Genomic DNA, 17475 nt, shown 5'->3' with positions numbered 1-17475 from the left:
TTATACTATAGAGTTCATATCTATTAGATTGTTCGTCCGGAATTACGGGTCTACGATGAGGGGATGAAGCTAGACCCTGATGATTATTGGATGATGTTTGCGATAGCTATGGTGGAGAATCAATCACATCGCTAGCTGCATGAATCTCATTGCCGAAAAGTTATCCGATCTGACAGCTCAACCATTCTGCTCCGTCGCCTGCACCTGCTCAATTATTGACTGCAGCCGTCCATTTTGTCTTTCATCTTTGTCTCTCTCTCGGTCAACCCGTGGACAAATTCGCAACCCTCCCTAGTAAGAATTCCAGCTGCCGATATGCTGCTCCCGGCGCATATTCCGGTATTTCTAAAGAGTATCACTGTCAGCAATCTGCCTCCCCTCAATGAGATAAGGGAATTCACCATGTCCTGCACTGAAAACCGTTGAAAAGGTCAATCCACGCTCTGTATGTGCTGTCCCCAACACGCCGCCTCCAGATGATCCACCGTACGGCACAAACAACGGCTCCACTGGCTCCCGCTCGAACCCCTGCTTCCCGTTCCAGGTCATATTCTGGATACTGATCAGGGTTCCCTGCGCCAGGAGCTCGAAATCCAGCAGGCCGTGCGCGATGATGGTGTTGTTGGTTCGTTCGATGACGCGCGGCAGCGGTCCCAGGGAGCTTGGAGGCGATGTGTCCAGTCCGTCGGCCGTGGGGAAGATTCCCTCCTTGCAGACGAAATAGTCCGTTGGGTAAGCGTTGATGGCTTTCTGGACGTCACTGCGGTTGAAGTAGTTGGTCGGACCGAGACCAACGTTGGGGCCGCCGACTGGGTTCCAGGGCATGGGGCAGGAGTCGGTGATGTGATAGCGGTTGAAGCATGGGTTTAGAGCGAGAGAGGCGTTGATTATGGTGTTGTAGATGGCGCAGGTGCTATTGGAGGGCACGGATGGAAGGCGAGAGACCGGTGGAAAGGTAAGAGCATCGTTAAGAAACGAAGTGTAGCCACAATCGTCGGAAAGCTTGGTAACCTCACTCATGAAGGTGTCATTGAAGGGGAAGAGGGAGCGGTGCTGGTTGACGGTCGCAAGGGCCGGCACTGCTCATCAAAAAGTTAGAGAGCGAGCAATGATTGGAGTGAGAAGCATACCATCTTGCAAAACTGGCACCTCATTGATGTAGGGATCATTGATCTGGATGCCAGCAATCCGGAAATACTCATCGTCATCCTGGTCCAGCATCTGCGACGCGATATATGGGATATACTGCCCCGCATAGCTCTCGCCGGTGAGATAAATCTTTCGATTCTGCAGATCAAAAGTCTTCATGAACCGCCTCCAGAAGTCCATAAACTGTCTCGCTACATCGAATTCCGAGACCACCGTCGACGGACCAAGCGAAAACCCCGTTCCAGCAGGCTGGTCAATATACACTATGTTGGTGAGGTTGTTCCAGGCATATGGATTGCGCACGGGTCGGTAGGTGCCAGGTTGCCATAGAAAAGGACCGTTTTCGAGCATGATGCCTGCCAGAGAGCTGCAGCCTGGGCCACCGTTCAGCCAGACAGTAATCTGTTTATTAGCCAGGGAAGAAGACGAATTGAGGTAAACATACCTCATCGGACGCATTAGGATCGGAAGACGGAAAGAACCAGAAGTATAGGCTGGAGATTCCGGAAGGCGTGTTGGGTAGGTAGCCTGCAAAGGACTCGCCAATGTCAAAATTGACAAAGGGAATGGCAGAGCCATTGACGACAAATTCTAGCGCTGTTAGTGGAATTCGAGTCGACGCGATGTGTGGTGTACCTTTGGTTTTGTTGTTGAGGTACTGAGACTGTGCGTTGACTACTCCAAGTGGCAGCAGAAGACTGCACACGAGAGAGAGCCACATGATGCTTGTAGTGTTTGAAGCTAGGCGATGTACAGTGAGAGGATGGGAAAGTAAAGTGAAGATGGAGAGGTGTAGATGCCTCTGCAGGAACTACTGCCGATGTCTTGGCTATCACAAACCCACTGCTAAAGTGGAGACTACTGGTCATATTGAGTACGATTAACGGTAATGCCGTCATTAGTCTCATTAACATGCAAGGGAGCTTCTTCCTAATGTAATAGTTCATTGATGGGATAGCCAACGGTACCTGTTTCAACAAGATGTCAGGGATCGAGACATTGACATCATTGGAATGTTCCGCTCTACAACTTACATCAGAAAGAATTATTACTAATATTCGAGAAGAGAATAACCTGACAGAACTGTAAAAACCCAGTCTACAGCTGGGTAGCAGACTACGTAGATGATCAAGCACACAATAGTCATAAATCATTCAATTTGTGCTATATCGCGGGCTATATACAGACCCAGCTCCTCCCAATCTAAGCGATGAACTTGGCATTACGGAACTCGAGCTCCTTGTCGTTGTTGAGCATCAATTCCATGTATTCTACTCCAGTCAGTAGCTCCTCATATTTCATGCCGAGGGGCACTCACCAGCAAAGTTGATGCTGCCGTCATGGTTGGTGTCAAAGGCCTCCAACTGTTCCCTGGTGAAGTCCGTGCGGCCGGTGGAGGAGACGTGGGCGAGAGCGTCCTCAAAGGTCATACCACCTGTTGCTGTTAATACTCCGCGGGCTCTTATATCTGTAGATACTCACGGCAGAAGTCTTTGGCCTAAGAGGATAGGTTAGAAGTGAGCAGACTTGGGTGATGAGGAAGACTTACCGACTTCTCGTACTTCTCCCTCAATCCGTGGAGGTAGTCATAGGAGTAGTGGGCGTTCTATGAGCATCAGTAGCTGAAGTAAGGTGGATGTGTGTTCTCGTACCTTGAAGTCCTGAGGCATGGTGGCGGGGAGTCGGATACTTGTGGCTCTGGAGAGTATGGATCAGGATTGGACTTGTGAACGGTAAGAGAGCTGCTGGATCTGAACGCCTTTTATGTTCCCCCAACTTGCCCATTCCATCACGTTCTTCCCGTCTGATTTTGCACGATATGCGCGATAGCCGGGCTATCGCAGACGCATATATTGGGTGACCTCAATTCGGGCATTGCAACGTACAGAATGCATTCGACGTTATTCATCGCTATTCGACCGAAGCTTGTGCGATGCACAGTGCTCTCTATTGACACGATGTATGGCCTGGAGGATTGGTGGATGGTGACTGCGGGGTCCTCCAAGGTAGCTGCATGTAGCGATGCCTGAACATAACTGCCTGCAGCTGTCGACAGCTCCATTTGGGAGTGTCGATAACCTACCCAGTGAGGTGATTGCAAGATGGTAGTTCAATTCTTTCAATTCTTCGATGGAGCACAGCGATCAACGGATGGTATTGGCTGGCCAGGCACTGTGAAGCTCAAAATTCGTGAAACCATGGTGGAAACCCCTCCTGGTTCGAAGGTACGACCATTGCTTGCTGCATACTGCACTACAGCAATGTCGGCCACATAGCAGTCCCTGCACAGGAAACACCACTGCTATCCCTGTTCGTAGCATCAAGCAAAGCAGGTAGGCATCTTGATGGAGCTGGGAGCATTCAAGGAAGCTGCAGCGTCGCGATAGACTTCGGAACAACGCATCTGGCCTATCAGGTTCATACCTGGGGTCCGAAAACGTGCAGCTTGTTTCTGTCAGTCGACGTGGATGCCGATCGAGGGGTTGAGGATGGAGGGGCAGTGGGGAGGGGAAATGTCGAAGTGGAAGTGGAAGTGGGTGGAGAGACACGTTGCACTCACTCCATCCTGGCCAAAATGGATACCCGCCCGATAAGGCTGGCCAGCACATTGTTGCGTGCAGCCACTCCTTGCTATAATCCCGGTTTCTTTAGGGTCTAGATACACCATAGCCATCGAGGCCTCTTTCTACAAGGTTGGAGGATACACACTGGGGTGGCAGTGCATGACGTGGATGCACGGTCAAAAATCCCGCACCGCATCGGGTTGCAACTCACTTGGATAGATAGCTGGCCGCGTCTTGTGATGCATCTTACTTGGGACTTGATCCTATCAACTATACTGGCTACAATCGGTGATGTGGACCGCTGCGGATTAATTAGTGATACCGTATTACTTTGATTGACATTGTCTACCAGAGTTTCTGGTTTACTCACAGGTTATTGTGAAGCCCATGACCATTCTGCTAACTAGCTTCTTTGCAACATATTACAGAAACACTTCTCGCATGCGCATACTTCCTAACGACCTCGATATCAACACCATGTGATTGGCAGCTTCATCAGTTTGTGTCTCCTTCAAGAGAATTGCCAAACTCTACATCCATGTCATCTGCTCTACGGATCCCTTGAGCAAACTGATGATTGAGCCCGCCCACTGGCGCGTCACACTGCGGACAGCGACTTTCTTCCATCGGCATCCCACATTCGCCCACCGCAAACTGGCACATCCGCGTTAGTACACAACGAGGATTAAAGGTGGATCACATACCGGATGACCATTCTCACAATAATACCAGTGGCCTGTACCGTTGAACTGTGCCGCCATGGCCTGATAGACCTGTCGTTTTTCTTCACTGGTAACACAGCTGTAGAAGGTCCCACCGTTGACCAGTCGTCTCGCTTTTTCGATATCCTCACGAAGGGACCTTAGTATCTTTGAGTGGCGTAAGCATATCCCATCACAGGCCTTCAGCTCTCTCAGCGCCTTCTCCCGGATTCTGGCTTCGGCGGCCCCACTGACAGGGTGACCGCGTGCTTCCTGATTGCTGATGGACAGCATCGAGAACAAGACATAATAGATTCGGGACTCCACCTCCTGTTGAAGATATTTAGCCTTCTGGCAATAGGTTGCTATAGCTTCACACTGGCTTAGTAGACCACTAATCCGGCTTGCTACCACTTGGATCAGAGTCACCTTGACGCGTGGGTCAATCCTTCTATTGTTGTAGATGCTGTCGAGGTTCCAGAAATGAACCCAGGTAAGTCGAAGACCCAGAACATGGCCGTGTGATTCAAACCCCGTTTGGATATATGATCCATTGTGCTGGAAGGGTGTCGCAGACAGGCCAGGCCTTCTCGCCGCAGCTGATGCGAGTATGTCACTAACCCTCCCAAACGGTTGCTCGGATTTCGCCACCGATTTGGTAAATTCTTTGATCTTCCTCAGCAACTTGCTTTCCCTTGCGCGATAGGCATCAATCGAGCGCTTGACGTCCTCGGCACTCCTTGTATCGATGGTTTCCTGTGACCATTCATCAACAAAATTCAAATTTTCACGCTCGATATCTGTCTCATAGCCCTCGACCTCCCCCAGAAGGTGGCCAAACTTAATGCTTGCATGAGCGGCAAATTTCTTTGTCGCTTCGTCGAGGAATGCTTGTTTGATAATCCTGCTATAGCGGTCAATATCACGGAGTGGTGCACGGCATTGTGGACACCCTTTTGGGCGTCCAGAGTCCAATAGTCGGTGGCTAGGTTTCGGGCCTAGTATCCTGCCTGTAGATCCCTCTACTTCATAGTGCTCTGTCATCCCCATTATCCCGTCTAGTGAGGATGCTGTGTAGAAGTGGCCACAGGAAAGGAATACCAATGGATTCTCGTCGACGTTAATGTCCTTGTATGCCTTGAGCTCGATAAGATCAACATTCTGTTCCAGAATATCTGGTCCACAGCATATGCGGCATAACTGAGAGTCTGGACATCGTTCCCCACAAAGGCCAGGGCACTGATGCCCACAACTTGTTAGTTTCTTCTTGCATCGCAAGTCGCAAGGAACATTGCCACATGGGACAGCACATGGCATAGTGCACTGTCTGCGGTGCTCACAGCCCCAGCCACATGTCTCTGCGCATGGAGGACACGGCTCGCTACATGTCTTTGCGCACCGACTGTGCCGACACCGTACTTGGCAAGTCAAAGGACAAGGTGGGCACGGTGTACCTTGATGACATGACTGTTGACAGCTGTGCGAGCAAGCTGAGAACCCCCGACCGCATGGACTTTGGCAACAGCCATGGTCGATCTGGTAGAAATCACCCTCCATGTGTCTACACTGCCAGCATAGGCGCCGACAGGTATGTCCGCAAGACAAGGGGCTATCACACAGGTGAAAGCATTTCACTGTATCAGTATTTTCGAAGCAGCGCATCTCCATGTTGTGGCCGCAGCGATCCATGGTGCGGGAAACGCGTTTAGTGCATCGGACCTTTGCGAGATTGCCCATCTGCCTGCACTCCACGGCCTCCGCTAGATGCCCACAGGGAAGAAAGACATCATGGACCATCTGCGAACATTCCCCACATTGTTCATAACACTTCTTTGGGCATGCATGGCCGCAGTCATTCGTCCGGGTGCACAGCTTCATGCATTTCACCGCATTATGCTGTCTTTCCGGATGACACTTCACCGCACAGGTATGCCCGCAGTCTAACCTTAGTCTGCATTTCTCCGCACATCCGCCTTCAGGAGCGTATATGGTAAAATCATTGGGGCAAGAAACATAGACCCTCTTGTCTGGGTGACGATCGCAACGTAACTCAAGTCTTGGGCCGATATTGGCGCCTTTTTCCAGCAGCTGAATGACGGATGACCACATCGGTGCGGTTGATGCCGTACTTGCATCACCAATTATATACATGCCATGTTTGGCACGACTGGAACCAAAGTCAGCATGAATCTAGCGACCACCAGCGGTTTTATAACATGTACCTTAGCAATACATTGATTCTGTTCGGCATCTTTAGAAACCCACAATTTCGGAATTTGTTGCTTCGAACAAGAGAAACGATAACAATACTAGCTTCTTCGCCCTGGTAGAGATGTTAGGACTGTTTATTCGCCATGTTGGACTAGCTCCCACCTGAAAATTGTCGACCGTAGACATTCGGATCACATCTAGAAGGCTTCCCTTCCGAGGAACCCTTTGTTTGCCGCATCTCCCGTTCTGATTCATACGGGTTCCATCCACGTCTAAACCCTCAGATTCGTCTAGAGCATCCGAGTTTGTTTCATTGATCATAATTGCCACTTCTTTCTCCAGGACATCCCTGAGCATTCTCAATTGTCCGACATATGGTGTTAATACGGCAATTTCGCCGGGCCCGTACTTGCCTTGTTGACAAAGATGTCTCACCAATGCGGTTACCATCCCAACCTCCCATGTGTTCGTCTTGCTTTGCATTGGCTCTGTAGGATCAGTCGGATCTTCCAGGTGGCGATGGTCGAGCCAGAATAACCTGCGAGAAAGTCCGGGTATAGGAGGATATGAGGCTGTCGCAGGATCATCTTGGAGCTTTGGATATAAGGTCTCGCGGACGAGTTCGGAGATGGATGGATGCATCCGCCGTTGGTGGCTCAACTGCATCACGGGAAAGCAGTATTCTAGCTGGTTTGGTTCACTCGTGCCATTAAAGGCTGATTTCCCGAACCGAAAATTTGCTAGTCTCTCGAAAAGCGACTCATCGAGGTTGTACTTGGGATTCTCCCGTTCATAGTCCATTGATAACCTAAGGTTGGAGATGCGTGGACGTAGCTGCAAGTGATCTCCTATCAGAATTGCATGTTGAATCGAAGGTAATAGCGCGGTGAGAACGTGCGACTCTAGAACCTCTGCTGCCTCCTCACAGATAAGGACCTTTGCGTTGAGGCCTCGAAGCAAATCGGCATTGTTTGCCAGTTGTGTGGTGGTTACCCCCACAACCTGACACTCGTTCAAACGTTGCACATCCAACAAGCTGTACGCCGAAGTATACCGCTCCTTTTCCGCCAAATGAGCTTCCAGAAGAGTCAATATCTGGTGACTGACGTCTGCGAGAGCTGCCTCCTGCCAGTAACTAAGAAGACGAGTCCGCTCAGAGGCCTTGAGCGTCCAGACGTCCTCCTGGAGAAGCCTGTCAATGGAGCGCTCAATACTGGCATCGCTCCAGTCTCCAGGAGCATTACCAGAAGCCCACGTCTGTAATGCATTTGCCTGCGTTTCTCCAGGAGTTCCATGGATAATGCTGTTAGCTTGGGACGGGAACCTGTTCTTCAAAACGCCAAGAACAAGACTGTGATCACCACACTGTGCTTGCGTCAGGAGTTCGTCGATTTTTGAACTTATGCCGAATAAATTTGCTCGTGATTCATTCTTTAACCTAGAAATACCTTTGATTCGGGGTCCTGGATCTTGCTTTCTCACATCGAGTGACAAGTTCTCAATGTGTGGAGAGGCACTGCGAGGGCCAATCCTGATGATATCGACAACACCCCATTTGAGAAGGCCGTCTAGGAATTGATCAAGTGCGTGAGCAGTGTAGCATCTAGAACATACAGGTTAGTATTTACTACGGCTTGAAATGCAAGAAAGAAGTCTCCACATACACACAAAGTATCGGACCTAGGTTCAGCACATCCTTGTTGTGCAGTAGACATCGAGCTAGCTGTAGCCCTACATACGACTTCCCCGTCCCTGGAGGACCTTGGATTAGGGCTATCTTTCGTCGTAGTGCCCAAATGAATGCATCTGCCTGTCCTTCGTCTAATTCAGTGACCTTGGAGATGTCTGTGGAGAGAACCTTAGGGTCCTGAGAAAGGGACATGGACAGCATCTGACTTGCGTCGTTATCATGATATCGGCCTGGAAGACAAGAAAGGTCGAGACATAGGCTTTTTCGGAAGTATACAGGGGGTTGTATACTGATACTGCCAGTGTCCGTTCCACTTTTCGTCAGAGCTTCACACAGTTCATGATGCTCCCTACTCGGGGCTAGCCATGCATTGAAAGGCATTCGTGCTGGGTTCTGATGTAACACCTGAAGGCATCTCAGAATACCCTCAAAGGAGTTGTATGGAATGGCTGGGAATTCAACGAGTATGAGTGGTCGCGGAAAGGGTTTGCTCCTCGAGAATGAGACAAGCTTCTCCAAGTCTATCGTATTGGTTTGCCCCACCAGCCCCAGGGTAACCATGGCTCTATTGCCATCGCTCACTACGTCGCTGATATGGTCGGCCGGGGCAGAGCCCTTTTTGTCATTGTCGACATAGCTGATCTCTCTCTTTGAGACAAGAAAGAATATCACAGATGTGTCGTCCACATCTTCTGCGTCTAACAAGGCTAACAGTGTTGAACCTCTCTTCAATGCCTTAGAGTCAAGCCACCATTGCTTCCGTTTTGCTGGACTTGCATACTTCAGTCTAGGAAGCTGATCAAATTCCAAGTCTACTTCTATTCCTTTGAACTGCTCCGACTTGATTCGTCGGACTTCGACTCCTGAGTAGACTCTGGTCGGGGTTGGCATATTGTCGCGAAGGAATTTGCGTTTCAGCCGCCAGTCTGTTCCGTGGACAACAAGCTCCCAGGCATGTATGATCAACCTTATACCTTCACGCAGTACACCAGATGTGTCTTCTCGTAGAAGGCGGAATTGACTATCGAGAAGTCGACGGATGCCTCTCTCGTGATGCTCAATGGGAAAATCGGCAGCACACCGTGCAGGGAGAAATTCAGGTCGGTCAGCATTCAGGATCTCGGATATTGTAGGCAAGATCTGAATATCCGAAATTGCCGTCTTGTCGTTATCATGGCGAGGGCCGAGATCAGACAATTCGCCGGGAAGGTCAATAACATACCTCGTGCTACCTTGCTGATTGGACTCGATTGTTTGCAATCTTTCGGGTTTCCGTGATATGGGAATCGTGTCCCCCATAGAAAGTATGTCCCGAATCTTGAGTATGTTCTCGTATGCCAACTGCAGGTTATCATCATCAGCCACAGCGTCGGTGTTGTCAACGGAATAGATCTCGTAAAGCCTGCCAGCAATCATCCTGAGATCCACCTGTATTGCAGCCTCATGGTTCAAAGTTAAAGTACCGAGAAGCACCCTCGAGATTAGAGACAGTACTTCGTTTCGCGTGGCGCAATTTTGGTCCACAGTCTGATCTCTGCCATCAGCTCTGATCTGGGTGAGGAAATCTGTCACTCTTGTGAAGAATCCAGTTGCTCTTCTACCGCTGGGGCCGTATATGACATTGTAGATTGTCCCGACTGCCTTCTCCAGTATAAGTGACGATAGCAACTCATCGTGAGAGACCAATCGAAGGAACAATATACAATGTGGATCAAACATTGGCTTCAAGACACTGTAAGAGATTGCAAACTCGGTCTCCACTATCTGTCTAACTTTACGTAGACCTGACTCGGTAGCCAGGCTTTCGACAAATGTTCTCCGCGTGTCCGGTGACTCGTCGATCATAGCTAGTCCATTTTCAAGAAATTCTTGCATCTGGGCCGCTGACAACTCCATAGAAGGCCCGGTGAGCGATAAACGTATCCGTGAAGTACAAGGTAAAGGCCTATAGTAAGAGCATCAACGCTGTCCCTCGCTAGCCATAGTGCGGATACATACCTATACTCAGTCCGTGATGTCTTCCTCACAAGATTATCACGTTCTGCAGTCTCTGGCCGAGACATATCGCCACGATCCTGTCTCTTACCTTTGCTTTTCCTGGATCGTTTACCCGTGCTAGTTGGATGTGAAGGTGAGGAATTCTCCTGTTCAGTGCCATCCTTATTGCCGCCGGCGGCAACAGGACCGGTACGACGACGTCTGGGAGCTCTTTTCCCCCGCTGAGGTGTATTCGAGGCCTCCTTCGAACCGGCCATCGTGTAGTCCATTGAAAAAAGAGTGTTAATTTGATGCAGAGGCTGCAGTTAGGAGATGAACGAAAAAGGATGTGTACAAGCGTCAATAAACGAAGCAGAAGTATGTAGCGGGGTCGGTTAAATAGCAAACGGCGCTAAGCCTTTCCGGTAAGTTGTTTCGTGACGGACGGAAGTGCCTGCTGATTATAGAGTGAAGCACGTTTCAGGTGATTGCAAGATGTTTTTCAGCACTTCACTATCAAGTTCCATATGCCTCGTGGGATTTCTTCTCTGTCATTGTGGGTCTGAGATTGTGACTTGTTTATATCCTGTGGTACCAGCACTAGAGCTAATGGTAATCAGCTCTATTGAGTCGCTCATGTGTTACTGGTATAGTCATTGATCATTGTACCTTAATGTATATTCATTTGGGAGTAACAAGTTATTCAGTTCCTCTTTGCTAATGATTTTTCATTTACAGTACACAACAGTATAGGTTCTGTGCTGTTAACTCGCACTGTTCAAGCTAGAATTATAGAGTTGTGAATCTATCCGATACTGCTAGATATAGCAGTCACCTTCTATAACATGTCATCGGAGAACGTCAAACTTGGAACCATCTCATGTTACTGATATGTACCCACACCACTTAATTATCTTGTTTCCAATACATTTGCAGCTAAACCAGTTGTGTAAATGATAGTGATGCAGACAAGTTACTGTAGTGGTTGACTGACTGGTGAACACTAGTGATTCACAGCTTACTCTGACCTGCTTCAATCGTCAATCCTTAGCACTTTCTCAGAATATAAAAGCTATAAGGCATACCAACAAGCAATTGTAGCTCTTATCGAGTGGGTTTCGCTCAGTAATATCTCATGGGAATCAGTGCTTGATAGTCCGAAGTTATTGATAGCTTATGTGAGCCATAGCTCGCCTTAAGCAACGGGCCACATCATGTCTCGCATATTGGGTAGATATTCTCCATTGGGTAATTTTTCTATGAATCTTGTGCCGATCAGCGCAATAGCAGCTTTTCTATCCCTTGCTTCAAAACGGGAAGGTCAATCGAGATCCATGATTAATCTCCTTTCAACCTTTTTTTAACCCTTCGATAGCCCACTTTGAATGGCACTTCAGCTAGGTAAGGATTTTCTCAACACACTTATCACTATGTCGATACTCGGGTGTCCTATTACTGCTTGACGCATCTGAACATTGTTGAAGCCTTCAAAGCCTTAAAGTCTTAAACACATTAAGCTAACCGGCACGGATCGTTTTAGCCCCTTGCATCGGGATACGTAATGGACGATGAAGAACCCGGGCAACTTTGTTGGGTAGTCTAAAGCAGGTATTGCCCATCCTGGGACTCAGAAACAGCCAGCAATCAACGATGACAACATCCAAATATTCCATCTGATATCCTGAAAAGGTCGATCCTTCTAGTCTGCACCTAGATTGGTGGTAAGGGATGTATAGTTCAGAAGACTAGTAGTGCTGCGCCAAATAACCGTGATGAGCTTCTCGAATGAGCCATAATCATTGAGTCGGAAATAGATGACCTTTGAAGTCAAGACAGACACAAGACAGTGAACAGCAGTCTGGCGGCCAAACAAACAAGCACATTAATGTTAGGAAAGGCACGATGTGGAGCCGGAAATATCCGATAATGATGATGAAATGCACAATGCATGATCTACACACTGCGCAAGCCACAACCAAGAATATCTACAGACCTTCATTCCGATGTCTTCCCCATCCTCACTTCACGCCAATTACTCGAAAGACCATTTCGGGAAACATGGCTACGACACATCCCTTGCCTTTCGAGCTAGGAACATAGGCACATGCTTCCACGCCTTATGTAGATATCACCAGCACGAAGCCCACCTCATGGTCAATTATTGTAATCTTTCCTTCTTTTTCCATTGGACCAAGTCATCTAAATAGACCGAAGGCTCACAAGTCCAACTTTCATCCTCTGAAGCGTCGCAGTCATGGAAAGGCAAAGATTCAGCCCCTTTCTCCTGTCTCCTTTCGATCACTTTTTCCCTCCGATACTTTTCCTTTCCGAGGTGCTATATTTCCCGACGCAAAACAAGCAGGGGGCAATTGAGGATCTCCAACTCGGACTGTCACGGTTGTTCAAGCTTGTTCCGTGCCTAACTGGAGTGGCCGACTACGCTCATGGTTCGGATAAGCCGAATGTTGTGGAGGTGCGGCCGGTGTCGGCGAACGAAGATACTGCGCCGCTTGTCGAAATCCAGCACTACCCTCAGTACGGCTTGCCGGCGACTGTCAATAGTGATGATAGAGAACGCGGCGAGCGAGATTGGAGTGGAGCTGCTGGTAATGAATCATGGCGCTGTCTGACGCCGAGATTCGATGAAACAACGGTCCCAGCCCCAGTTTTCAGTGCCCAGATCAATGTTCTCGCAGACGGGGTAGCTCTCGGCCTTGTGGTCAATCATATGGTCTTCGATGGGATGGGAAATGGTAAGATCATCGACCTATTTGAACGCTGCTGCCGTGATCCCACCACCGCGACCTCATCTTTCTCCTTCGCAGCCGAAGTAGAAACGAGACAGTCGTTGCACGAGCTTGGAAGAACCCGAACGCTGCCGACAGTCAATAATACTTCCTCCGCCGTCAAAAATGAGGCCAAGCAGCAGGAGCAGGAACTTGTTCCAGGTGAAGGTATCGTCTACGATGGGACAGAGTTGAATTACAGTCTCATCATTTCAGATGAACAGATGCGTCTGCTGAAAAGTCGGTGCAATGCGCGACTGCCGACAATTATATGCAGTCTGGGCAATGAAGAGAAAGGGCAGCCAAAGTTTGTTTCCTCCAACGATGTTCTGACTGCTCTGTTGTGGATATGCAACGCGTGGGTCCAGAAGAAGGAGCAGTCCAGTCTCGGGGTAGCGGTCAACTGTCGGGAACGCTTTCCCAAGCCCTTGCCAAACAACTACCTGGGTAACTCAGTGGCATACGCCAACTGTACCCTCTCTCGTTCCGAGCTCCAATGCTTGGAGTCGTGGGATAAACCGCACTGGCAGCAAAGCCTGTGCCAAGAGATCATCGACAACGAACCAATCCTCGATTTGCTCACGCTGATGGCATATCGCATTCGATGTCGCCTTTTCAATCTTGATGCAGACGAGCTGGGCCGGCTCGCAGCGAGCTACTACCATACGCCGGACTGGAGCCAGATTCTCGTACAGCGGTGTGACATCCTTGTGAGTAGTCTGCGCACCTGGAACATATTTAATCTTGACTTCACCCCGCGGCTCGGTCCGGTTCAGCAATTCGAGTTTTTGCCTCCGACCTCTCCGGCCGGGGAATGCTTAATCAAGCCCGCGCGGAAGGATCGGAATGGTAACCCGGTGTGGGAAGTAATGGTGGCTTTGCCAGCTGCAGAAATGGAACAGTTGTGCCGAAATCCTCTGCTCAACTGGGCATGCAGCGACAAGTCGCCAGTGAGCTATTTACGGTCTCTATAGCGGCTCGTGGGCAAGAGCCAAGAACAAGATGTTGTTAGTTAATCCCTTTGGAATGGACTCGATTGTTTGATGCGCCCTTATCTTCCTTTCATCGTCCGGGGCTTCTTGTAAATCACCGTTATCCTATCTGTCTTCACAAGTTCACTGCTTTTTTTCTACACCACGCAGTGGTGGCTATGAAATCCAATGCCGCCGGCTGAAGGCTGGCATTATGCCGCACTCTTCACATTGCAGTCCACGATGGATAGAAGAAAGGGAGATTCCTACACCTTCGGATAAAGTGGAGTGATCTCAGATATACATTTAATAACAAAGCCACAAGTATGCAACTCGGGCTTCCTGTACTGGGAGAGGCTGAGACAAGTAGACCGGAAGGGCGGCCAGATATGCAAGCCATAACCCAAACACCACCACTGATCGGGCCGCTGACGGAACCCCCAGCCACTTACGCCAGTTGAACTAAAACTAAGTGAATGAGATAATTGCTCTTAAGGGCAGCACTTGCACTTAAATGGAACTCACCGAACATTCTTTATCTCTATTTAGTTACATGTCCGTTGCCGGGGATACTCTCAGCGCCACGGGCGGGCATGCCGGCGCCCGCACCTATAGCCTGAGGTAATCATCAATGTAAGCGAACTCCTTTGGCCATTGACTATAGTCAGGAATCTGGACAACAAACAGCTGAGCCACGGTTCCGTTAATGTGAACACGCGAATAGCATTCGAGGATCAGAACACGAGCCCTCAAGTAGACTTCTTAAATCTTCTTGTCAACTATCCCGTGTAAAATTCTAAATGTACGACGAAGCAAGGAGAAGATTGAAGGAGGGCAAGGATGCTGCAAGTCCTCGTTCAATCTCAATCAACTGTAGATCATATGTAGCGTACGTCTTATACATGATATAAGTTCGCACTATTACCGGAATAACCCCAGTCCTCGGGAGCTAGAAACCTAGGCTAAGTTAGATCGTATGTTGTAGGCAACGAAGGAATTCCGCTACAGGGAAGCATTCTCAGAGTTATCTCCCCGTCCGCTCTTTTTGAACCAGAATGCACTTGCAGTAGAGCTGTCGCCCGACTGTAGCACGTGTCTCCTATAAGGAGACTTCGAATGGAAAATCGCAGTGTTCTCGAACGTGAGATCGATGCTGTATCTGATGCCAATTATGCGAGATCTGGATTGAGAACTTTGATCGACTTAGTATAGGGAGGAATCATCCAGCCATAATTGTAATGATAGAATCAAAAGTAGCATGTGTAGAGGGTGAAACCAGAAAGGTTCATAGAGAAGGCCAGTCTCCTTTCTAATATATGCTTTTTCTGAAGTTGGGCTTCTCCATATGTGCATGAAAGGAAATCATATAGTGCAAACCCGTTTCTATGACCCTTTTGGCATTGATAGATCCTAATGTTGTGTATATTTCCTCAGTTTCAGAAGATCACCTTTCAGTTCCCTCTAAGAATATGGCAAAAGACATAATTGCAAATAGATAATATGAATGTTTGAGACCGGGAAATGAGTAAAAATAAGTGTGAAGCAGAATCTGAGTGCCTAGAAAGCAGACAGAATCTTAAGTTAGCCTGCAATTGTTGGGAGATTCATCTCTGGTTTCATGAATGACGATCATCGGCTTCAGAACCAAGATTCTCTCAACCGCGTACTGGGGCGACCAATATCAGCAAGCAGGATCACCACGGGAAAGTCCAAACCAAAAGAGGCTCTGCCACCAGGAATAGAACACATCCAGATACTTGAGTGAATGGTATATTTTCGCTTCAAAATCTAGGTACTAAGTTGATCCTTTAAAGTTTTTCATTAAAATTCAAACGTTAACCCAAAATCCTACTTATGGTGCGGGAACCCACTTTTTGAGAACAATCTACAAATGAACGGAATCTACGCTTTTGTGGGTATGATCATCTCTTATGAGACGCTGGACGCCACAACTGATATGGAAGAACCTTATAGGTAGGAGGGTTAAGAAAATGGCTGTCTACTGAGGGCTTTCAAACCTCCAATGGCAGATCATGGTACGGTAATGAATTTGCATCTTACCTTATACTACCACTACTGCATCTAACGCAGTATGATTAAGCGTCTCCTATAGTATTGACCAGCATTGCGTGACAGCCAACACATCTGATGAATCGCTCCCTTGCGGGAGAGACAATATTGCTGTGTCCGCGATCGGGCCGTATGCGAGCCACTGTGCAGGAGGACGCAGGCTTTTTCCCGGTGCTTGTCTACCAGAGACGACTGGGTTGAGTATATTACCTGTTCTAAAAAAGACTGAGGTATTATCTATATTTGACTCAAAGACTTTGAATCAATGTGACCATAACCTAGACTTGGAATGCTACTTTGTGCAACTCATCTGTGATAAAGCGCCGATCGTATCTGATCACAGCGGTTCATTTTGCCCAGGGTGAGACATTGCCATCATCATAGGGCAAACACCTTACGCCGGACTGTGCCAGATTCCATTGATGGCGCCCCTGGGACACGGACTCGTACCAAACCTACCACAGCCATCTACAGGCGTCTCAGATCTCGTGCTACATACCAGTGAGCCGAGCCTCGGGCTCGATTTCCTTTCAGCTGGCGCGGGACAAAAGTGTTTGTCAATGGCGTCTATCATAGGTCAATGCTAGGGTGGTAAACGAGATTTGAGGTGGTAATAGCCAAGCCAAGTACTTTGCCACTTGCTCCCGGAAGGGGGATCAGGCAGATGCGATGCCGTCTTATTGGACAGAGACGCCGCACAGGGATGTATGTGAGCCCGAACTCTTCTTATTCACAGCTTCATTCAGAGGCAGGAGATCAGATGATTTTGTTCGGACCGGATTGAGCGAAAGGATCAGACGAATGAGCTTGCATTGTGTGGGCATAATCTCCGCCACAATCCTGTTATGGTTATGACAGCCATTGAAAGGCGCAATTCAAGCAATGGAGTAGGTCATTATCCGTGCGAATTGCCCCATCTTCCATCACGAACCGGGAAGCTCAGCACATGCCAGGCATTGGGGCCGACTAGCTAGCTCAGCTCATTAGAGGATGCGCCACTAGTGTCGAGGCTTTTCTGGAGTGCAACCGACAATGCGTCTGTAGTAGGCGAATGCTAGCTGCAGCCCACTCATACTAGACTACTTGAATTGCCACGGAGTTAGTCCCGAACGTCAGTAGGGAGGAAAGGGATATCAACACACAGCGTCTCAGCTTTTGCCTGAATTTTGGTATTGATTGGGGAGACGCAGTTCCTAGCACGAGGGGAAAGTAATCTCTAGGCGTCGTATCAAATGGTCTAGATGAGCCATGGCCGATAGAACGAAAAGTGGTGATTGCAAACCTCCTGCGGCAATCAATGTTGTTGATGTGAAGAGAACTCGAAATTGAGACTGGGCGGTGCGGGGTAGGACCACT

At 48.7% G+C, this 17475-nt stretch overlaps 4 protein-coding genes across 4 annotated transcripts; 1 reads left to right on the top strand and 3 right to left on the bottom strand.

Annotated features, from left to right (window-relative positions):
* Positions 1 to 262: 262 nt before the first annotated feature.
* On the bottom strand, positions 263 to 1870 carry ASPBRDRAFT_114806 (uncharacterized protein; the record flags this gene model as incomplete). The annotated part of the gene is made up of 5 exons (XM_067616847.1): positions 263 to 345; positions 402 to 1082; positions 1131 to 1551; positions 1595 to 1740; positions 1786 to 1870. The coding sequence occupies 5 exons, from the start codon at positions 1868 to 1870 to the stop codon at positions 263 to 265; spliced, it is 1416 nt and encodes a 471-aa protein (XP_067484213.1).
* A 482-nt stretch (positions 1871 to 2352) lies between these two features.
* Positions 2353 to 2819, bottom strand: ASPBRDRAFT_190310 (uncharacterized protein; the record flags this gene model as incomplete). Its single annotated transcript, XM_067620214.1, has 5 exons — positions 2353 to 2420; positions 2468 to 2584; positions 2632 to 2647; positions 2699 to 2755; positions 2802 to 2819. 5 exons carry the CDS (start codon positions 2817 to 2819, stop codon positions 2353 to 2355), a joined length of 276 nt encoding a protein of 91 aa, XP_067484212.1.
* Positions 2820 to 4208: 1389 nt separating this feature from the next.
* Positions 4209 to 10160, bottom strand: ASPBRDRAFT_49963 (uncharacterized protein; the record flags this gene model as incomplete). The annotated part of the gene is made up of 5 exons (XM_067626454.1): positions 4209 to 4367; positions 4418 to 6581; positions 6637 to 6737; positions 6788 to 8228; positions 8290 to 10160. 5 exons carry the CDS (start codon positions 10158 to 10160, stop codon positions 4209 to 4211), a joined length of 5736 nt encoding a protein of 1911 aa, XP_067484211.1.
* A 2085-nt stretch (positions 10161 to 12245) lies between these two features.
* ASPBRDRAFT_36140 (uncharacterized protein) lies at positions 12246 to 14458 on the top strand. The gene has a single exon (XM_067623443.1). The coding sequence runs from the start codon at positions 12547 to 12549 to the stop codon at positions 14050 to 14052; it is 1506 nt and encodes a 501-aa protein (XP_067484210.1). The 5' UTR covers positions 12246 to 12546; the 3' UTR covers positions 14053 to 14458.
* Positions 14459 to 17475: the final 3017 nt, after the last annotated feature.

This window comes from Aspergillus brasiliensis, assembly GCF_001889945.1.
Source record: "Aspergillus brasiliensis CBS 101740 unplaced genomic scaffold ASPBRscaffold_1, whole genome shotgun sequence".
NCBI classification, from domain to species: Eukaryota; Fungi; Ascomycota; class Eurotiomycetes; order Eurotiales; family Aspergillaceae; genus Aspergillus; species Aspergillus brasiliensis.
Note: the sequence above shows the minus strand (reverse complement) of the source record. Positions and strands in the feature narration are given on the sequence as shown.

Bases quoted from the DNA above. Each gene is read 5' to 3' on its own strand.
- ASPBRDRAFT_36140 (XM_067623443.1), top strand. From the start codon at position 12,547: ATGGAAAGGCAAAGATTCAGCCCCTTTCTCCTGTCTCCTTTCGATCAC.